Genomic DNA, 8233 nt, shown 5'->3' with positions numbered 1-8233 from the left:
TCCAGTATATCCGTACAGCGTTTCGGTGACTCCTGCACCATGCCCTCGTCTGTCTGTAATTCGTCTTCTCGACATTTTTGCATCGCCGTCTCTCGCTGTGTCGGTCGTCGCGTACCGGCGATGCGTCTGCGTCCAAGTTCGACGCGGCCTCGTGCAGAGGAAGAGAGATGGCGACAGGCATGCTCTCGACAGGCAAGAACTCGTCTGTGTGGATGTGTGAATTGAAACGATACGAAACTCATTGATCTAGGTGCCTCAAAGCAGAAGCATAAACACCCCTCAATATACGTATCTGCTTGTATGTATGTATATGTATGTATATGTATGTATGTATGCATGAATGTATGTGTCTGTTAATGTTGCATGCATAAGGGCAGGTGGTGATGGCCGGCTGGTGGTTTGGAGCCTCGATCACCCGTTCCTTGAAGAACGTTGTTGTTTTTCTTCAGGAGTCGACAACTTCGTTATCACCGACTTCCCAATGACTCTCAAGCAAATGCGATTCGTCGAAGAACAAGTACGGAAATCCCTTTTCAATCGCTCTGACTCTCTAGCACCGGGGCGAAACTCTATCCGAGATCTGAGACGGACGTCTCTGTGCTGGTCTCCTGCTCTGACACCGGCCAACCTGGAATCTCATTCCATGTATTGTGTACCATGAAGCCGTCGCGAAGGTTCCGCTTTGCTTGCTTTCGAGTTTTTCCTGATCTCGTCCATGTTTTATTTCCAGTTTCCGTGCAGCGATCCATGACTCACAGACAGGGGAGAACAGCACTTGCTCTGTAGGTGGACGAACGCCTAAACTCATGAAAGTAGATAGCCATGGAAGGATATTCAGTCATGCGTGTGAGTGCCCACAATTTTGCATATACTTGTGCCTCTACATATCAAGGTATTCTTCAAGATATTCCCCCGTCTATCTCTCCCTGTGCAACGGTTAGCTGCCGCTCTGTCGGTGGAGATACATGCAGCTGTGTGCCAACAGATGCTGAAGAGAAACAAAACCTTCAGTCAGTGAAATTAGGACTAGACGTCTGCATGCATTCCTGAGAGGACCTCCACCTTTCGATCTGCAAGCGGTGAAACCTAAATGACTTCCGTCAGAGACCCTACATACATGTGCATGTCGACTCTCATTTCTGTTCTTGCGGCGGACACAACGTGAGTATGTTCGTATGTTTCCGCCTCCATTCCTGGAGGTGATTGACGGACATGGGTGCTGGCCGTTTGTCTTCCAGAAAGAGAAACGCCTGCCTGTAACGGTCAGATCAGTCGCTGCTTCGTCTGCAGGTCTCCTGCACAGTCCGTGCCATTCGCATTCGGACGATGGCGTCCACTTTGAAGTCTTTGGAAATCTCTGACACGACTTCGCTAATGGCTATGGAAACGCGAAGAAAAGCGTTTCGTTCTCAGGACATGAACGCTGTCTTCGCTGACCTTGAGGTAGCTGAAGTCGCACGTCTACATCAACGAACAAGTCAGAATGTTCCTACACAAATCCACATATATATATATATATATATATATATATATATATATATATATATATATATATACATTCATACATGCATACAGGTCTATGTGTCTAGAGGTGTGTCTGATGGACTCACAGCGCAAAGTGGCGAGCCTGAAGTTGTGATGCACCTCTTGCCTACACGAATGACCGCCGACAAATCACTGCACCTCGCGCGAGACAATCGGCAACCGTTTGCCGTGCGTCTTCAGATTTATGGATGTTGAAAGATAGCCAGTAAAATGCCACACACAATTGCAATTATTTCTATCTACTCACCTTTCTGTCTTTCCATCTATCTAACTCTTTATCTGTCTGTCTGTCTGCTTAAAATATATGCCTATATATATATATATATATGGATGCGTGTGTGTATATGCATATAAATAATATATATATATATATATATATATGCATACATACATACGAATTGGCGTGTCACTCCACATAAATTGTGTGCATGGAGAAACCTGTGGCTGACGTTCCTCTCGAGTGCGTTCATTTTCTCGGTATACCTGCTCAGGCTCGAGGAGTTCTCCACACGATCGATTGCGATATGCTACGAGACTGTCCTCTTGCAGCTGCCAACCGATCTGTGGGGAAGAGACTCTGCGACCTTTTGTCTCCTCTTCGTCCTCGTGCGACGGTCATCGTAGGCCCGTTCGGCTACGACACAACGCCACTCGCCCTCGCTCTCTCTAAATTCAACGACCTGCTTTTCCTCGACTGTGCCGCCTTGAAGGCGCATGCGCTCGAGATTGGAAACCTTCAGAAGCTGCCAGTGAGACCCAGAAAAGTCACTCCCGTTCCAGTCCGCAGAAACACAGAATCAAAACATACTTCGTCTCCACTTATATATATATGTATACATGTATATAGAGGCCGATAGGCATCTATATGGCACACGCGCGAAAAACCTAATATAAGTATATATATATATATACATGTAGTATATTGCTTGTGTACGGTTACATATACAGCTCAGATAGCAAACGCACCGTGGTGGTATACAGATCCACGTGCGGTTTTGTAAAATAGTAGTCCACAGGCGACACAAATGCGAAACCGTCGGTACTCAGCGAGTCCAATGATGTACCTGCCTAGACGTATACATACCGGTGTGAACATGTGTATCGAATTGACTGTATGAATATGTATATATATGTATATATACGTATGTACACGCGCGTGGCTAGGTATCAGTGCGTCAGAATATGTTTCGAAAGATGTTGGAATGCGGTAGAGACCCCTGTAAGGAAGAAGCCTGTTCACAGTTTTGTGTGTTGGTCGGTTTCTTTCGAGAGCTCTTGCGCGCAAGCCGTCCTGCACGGATGCGTCTCTGCGCTCACGAGTCCGTCCGAGTCGTTGAGGCGTTGCTCACTCCTCTCCCTTTCAGCTGGCTGTTTCTCGAAACGTTTTCATTTGAAAACACTGCAACAGACGTTCAACTCGGGACGCCCTTCGTCGAGTTCGACCGCCGTCGCTGTGGCGGCGTGCACTCGGTTTCTTCGTTTCTGAGGTTCTCGTCTGGTCTCGGAGGATGTTTGCACTGCAGGAGGAAAAGACGGAAGACTCGCGGTTCTGTGCAGGCGCCGTTCAACAAGCGCTGCACAGGACCCGCAGAACATCCGCAGTTTTGGTGAATCTGCCGCGGACGTGGAGTGACGCGGAGTTCCGTCTCTTCGACGCGAATGTCACCGTCGAGCGAGTCGTCTGTGTGCGCGGAGCTCCTCAAATTGGTCAGTCGACAAAAAGAAAAAGAAAAGGTCCAGAGTTCCAGCCGCGCTGGAGCTCGAAAACCGGAGACTTGGAATTCAGACGGGGACTGAGGCGTAGACTCCGACACACCGAAGGCGGTGTCTAAATGCGCTGGCCGTTGTCCGGCAAACCGGCGGCTTCGTCCCTCCGCCTCGCTGTGCGTCACCCTCTTCAAAAGCCTGCATGCTCGGATCAAAACCACATGCATGCGTGTATTGATGCATGAGACTTCACCGCGACCCACCATCCATGTGCGTCTCCGTTCGTTGACTCTTCGGGGCCTTGTCAACTGGACAGTCGCTCTCGGTCTCGCGGTGGACTAGACGCATTTGTGCACGCGCAGTCATGCATGCACGGCAGCGAGAGAGTGAGGGAGCTCTGGAGAGAGGAGACAGAGGAGACCACCTGATTGCGTGGAGCTGGCAGGCTCGTGGAGACAGCTCTGGAGGACCTAACTTGTTTCTGTCACCTCTTTTTCCATGGCTTCGCGTCTTCCCCCCACCCTCTCTTGGACGAGTCGAGAAGCTCTCCGTTTGCCTCCAAAATGACGTCGACGTTGAAAGAACGCGACTGTAGACATATCGAATGCATACCAAAATCTTCGTCGAACACACAAGCGCCCCTGCACAATGCTTGCCCCTGTGCTGCGACAGTGCCCCAGATCCCCTCATCAACAACTGTACGCTACGCAACGGTGTTTCCTCGCACACTGGAAATGCCTTTCGGTCATGTAACAGTGGTAAAAAACGAGTCTCCGACTTGCAAGAATGCATGCTCAAACACAGGTCTACGTACAGACATATATATATATATATATATATTTATATTTGCATTCCTCCACTTGTCACAGAATAGTGTATGTGCCTGATAAACAGTGCATTTCAGCTTCATCTTTCAGAAACAATTACGTTTTTGCGTAAAAACATCTGTTGAATGATGCGCTCGCGCATACAAAGACACATTTTCAGCCATTTGCATCTGTGTTTGTTTTCTCTTGTGTCCAATCAGATCCTCTCTCCCGCACACAGGAGCCTGAACTCCACGTGAGATTTGTGAAATCCTTGACGCAATTCTACAGTCGAAAGGTGAGACCAAGACCGAGAGTCCTGGAAATTTCGCATGCTTGCTAGCTGCTGGCATCCACGTTTTCTCGTTTGTTGTTTGCCTCTCGCTACCGTTGACCTCTGCTTTTGTTCGTCTCTCTGTTCCTCTGACTTCATCATCCGCGCCACTGTGTAAAAAAACATCCTGACCAGCTGCATACCTCACCTCTTTCTCTCCCACCGCTACCGGGTCGCTGCTGCGCTCCAAATCTATATTCTTTCACTCCCCTTTTTCTCTTTCTCGCATCTGTGCTTCTGTCTTACGCTGTCGATTTCTGATTCTGTTTACGATTTAACGGATGGAAAGGTACATTGCGTATGAAACTTCAGAACCATATTATTCACCTGCATTCAAATTTTTCATTTATCTAAATTTTAGGATTAAGTAATAAGGCTACTCTTTCCTGCTCTTTTTCTCTCGCATGCTTTATCCATCTCGCTGGAACTCTAAGGAGTGTTGCTGTGTTCGTCTTTTCGGGTCTCTCTCTACGTTCCTTGTCTTTGTGTTTTTTCTTCTGTCTCAACGCAGCTGAAAGTGATCGAAGTGACAGACGAGAGCGAGAGGAGCGCTGAAGACCTCGCGACTGAGATCGTCAGGTAGGCGACGCCTTCTTTCCACGTCGGTTTTTCACTGATCTCTTCGCCTTTTCTTTCGTTTCCTCTGAAGACCTTGGAGGCCTTCAGCCGCGGCTCGGCGATCTGGGGCACCACCCGTGAAGCGCAACGCCCTGTCTCCCGTTGCAAACCGGGCGTTCCAGGTTTAGGCCAACTCTTTTCTGGACCGGTCTGCTGCGCTGTCCACCGCTGGAGCCAAGCGTTTGGAACTTGTGCGAGTCCTCTAGATCACTTCGTTGCTCCGAGGAGCAAAGAGACCGCAGCCTACCTGTGTGTCTGTGGGAGGCCACCGGCCTGGAGAGAACTGAAAGGTGCAAGGAGGGGAGCAGAGCTCCGATGGTCAGGCGGCAGGACAGAGGGGAAGAGCCGTCTCCTCGTTTTGCGGGGCCATCGCAGGCGTCGACGTCCTGCAAGAGGTATTCGTGCGTCGATCCACCCAAGAGCTGCCGCGCGCAACGCCGCACACTCAGTGTGAGCGACCTCTGGAGCGAGGCTTGCTTCTGGAGGCGGACGTTTGGGCTGGAACACTGGGCGGGAGATCGCTGCTGAATCTGCGACTGGCGCTGCCGAGCCTGCCTCGCAGAAAAAACCGCGACACACACATGCTGACCTTTTGACGTTTCCTCTCCAACAGAGAGAGTCGCCCTGCCGTCGTCGCGCTCGCAGCACCGCCCACAGTCGACATGCGAAACGTCGCGAAGAGCCTCTGCGATGCCTGCCGCTACAAGCTTCTGCCTGATGTCGGTGAGTCCGGTGTCTGTTTGACGTCTTTCTTTCTTTCTGACCGCTCTCCTCGACTCCAAAGCTGGAGGGTCGCCGTCAGGAGCTCTCTTGTCGTCTCGTCCTCGCTCGGTCTCCCTCGTCTCTGCATTGGCCGCCGTCTCTGGACGGGATGTCCGTCTGTGTTGTCTGTCTTTTTCTATTCTGTCTCTCCTTGAGCAAGACTCGCGGGTCGTCTCCCTCGCGTCTCGGACAACTCCATTCGCGTCTCTTTTCTCTCGGCTGGATGCTCGGCACCTCGTCTTCGCTCTGCCGCCTCGCGTGGACGGTGGAAGGGGAAACGCCTGTCTTCTGTCAGGGAGCTGAAAGGTTCCCGAACAGCCAGGACTGTTTGTTGCTCGACTTGGCAGGCTTGAGGCAGGGGCCCCGCGGCACCGCGTCTGCGCGGCATTCTCGGCCTCACGCGCGCGCTTTTCGAGTGACTGCGCTGTTTCTCTCAGAGACGCTAATTCGAGCGAAGATGCCCGAGCTTTCACAGAAGAAGCTGAAGGCGGTTCTCGACAGTCCAGAACGCCTCGCGGCGGTTCTCGCAAAGATTCTCGAAGCAGACACAGAACTCCAGGCGGCGCCAGGCTGCCTCCTCGTCGGATACCCAGCCACAGTCGCGCAGGTGAGAGCGCGACGAAGGACTTCGCGGCGCTTGTGTCTCCTGTCCGGCACACACAAGAGATGGACGCGTGCGAACGCGTTCGCTTTTTTTTTTGTTGGGAGAGAGTGGAGCAGAGCGCTGCACCGCGACGACATGGAGAAAGAAAAGGGGAACCGCGGAGGAAAAACAACAGCGAAGAAAACGAGCGACAGAGTGAAGAGAAGGACTTTGGGCGAGAAGAGAAACGGCAGGAAGAAAAGAGAGAGGGAGGTCGGAGAAGGAGAGAAGAGGAGAAGAAGAGCGAAAAAGAAAAGAGAACAGGAAGAGCGAAAGAGATGCCACACACAGAAGGGCAACGACTAACGTCATGGAGAGAGGCTCAAGTGCCAAGCGAAGTGAAGGAAAAAAGGACTGCAACAGTCTTTGTCGACATGGGGAGAGAGAGGAAAGCGAAGAAAAGGAAATTAACGACGAGTGATCAATTCCTGTGAATCACGAAGCGCGCGCGTCAGAAAGAGAAAGAACGAGAGAGAAGGAGGAAGAAACGAAAGGAAGAGAAAGAAGCAGAGAGAACGACAGAAGAAAGAGAACCGGAGAGTCGATGCGTGAGGCAGCGCGAGAGACTCCCCACATGAGCGCTCACGCGCTGCGTTCCTGTTCTCTGTCTCTGTCAGGCTTCAGCCTTCCTCAAAGAGGGTGCAAAATTTGAGAAACTTGTGCAGGTATCGCTGCCCATGGAGGTGAGAGCCTGTCGACTCCGTCAAAGGAGAGAAGAATTCTTTAGGAACGGAGAACGCCTCTGCAAAAGCGAGTGCAGAGATTTCTGCAGAGATCAGCAGATGTTCGGCCAGGCCCCAAACGTACTTCTGTCTCCCTCGAGTTGTGCAGGGATCTCTCAACCGAGGCCGGGCGTTAGCGGGTCGTTGTTTAGCATTTCCAGAGAGAGGAAGAACCGTTCGTTGTCGGGATCTCTGCGTCGCGATTTGTGCCCTTTACGCGTCGACATTTCTTCTTCCTCAGGCGGTGCTGCAGCGTCTCGAGGAAGACGAAGACCAGCCGGATGTCGACCGGGAAGAGGTCGAACGCGCGCTCAACGCATACTACGTTAACGAAGGTGAATGGCGGTTCCGTGGAGGATTCATCGACGCAGACGAGCCGCGGTCGACAGTCGACCAGTCGAAGCACCTGCGAGAACATTTGCGTAGAAGTCTCCAAGACTACGGGGGCAGAGACGGCAGACCATCTAGCGCAAAACAAAGATCTCTCTCTCAAGACAGCAGCGACCCTGATTCCTACATGCATGCACAAGCAAAGAATACAACACCACACACGTTCTCTCCGTTAAGCGCGTTCCCATAGACACACAAACACTCACATATGTATATAGATATATATTTATATATTTAAATATTTATATATATGTATTTATATATATATTTATATATATGTATTTATATATATATATATATATATTTATATATGTATGCATATGCACATGTGAGTGTGTGCATGGTTGAAAAAGATCTATTTACATGTACACATGCTTGGGTATATAGACAAATGGAGAGAGACAAGGAGACCGCGAGAACCAAGGCTGTGCTTGTGCTTTGCATCGCGGAAAGGGCGGCTCTTTGCCTGCGGCTATGCTGCGAGAGAGAAGCTGTTTTTTTGAGTACATGCGACAAGGCACATGCCATAAGGCTGTTTCGCGCGCGGTCCCCGCGTTTGAGATTTCCAGGCGCGAGCGCGAGAGAAAGCAGATCACCCGCACAGGGGGGAAATGGGGAGAAGAAGATGACTGAACGATCACGCTATACAGAGAACCGCGGAAAAGCAAGCAGTGGAAAACCGACAGAGATGACGCAGGGAAAAGGA

The 8233-nt window shown here is 50.7% G+C and overlaps 1 protein-coding gene across 1 annotated transcript in view; it reads left to right on the top strand.

The window, feature by feature from the left end:
• The first annotated feature begins 5976 nt into the window (after nt 1-5976).
• Nucleotides 5977-8233, top strand: part of TGME49_269050 (hypothetical protein) — a 6798-nt gene continuing 4541 nt past the window's right edge. The window contains exons 1-3 of the mRNA XM_002365557.2: nt 5977-6379; nt 7033-7098; nt 7379-7472. Of these exons, the coding sequence (XP_002365598.2) occupies nt 5996-6379; nt 7033-7098; nt 7379-7472 (544 nt within the window). The 5' untranslated portion in view covers nt 5977-5995. The remainder of the gene's footprint in view (nt 6380-7032; nt 7099-7378; nt 7473-8233) is intronic.

The sequence above is a fragment of the Toxoplasma gondii genome, chromosome VIII, assembly GCF_000006565.2.
Source record: "Toxoplasma gondii ME49 chromosome VIII, whole genome shotgun sequence".
Taxonomy (NCBI): domain Eukaryota; phylum Apicomplexa; class Conoidasida; order Eucoccidiorida; family Sarcocystidae; genus Toxoplasma; species Toxoplasma gondii.
The sequence above is the reverse complement of the archived record's forward strand: the minus strand, read 5'-3'. Positions and strand labels throughout refer to the sequence as shown.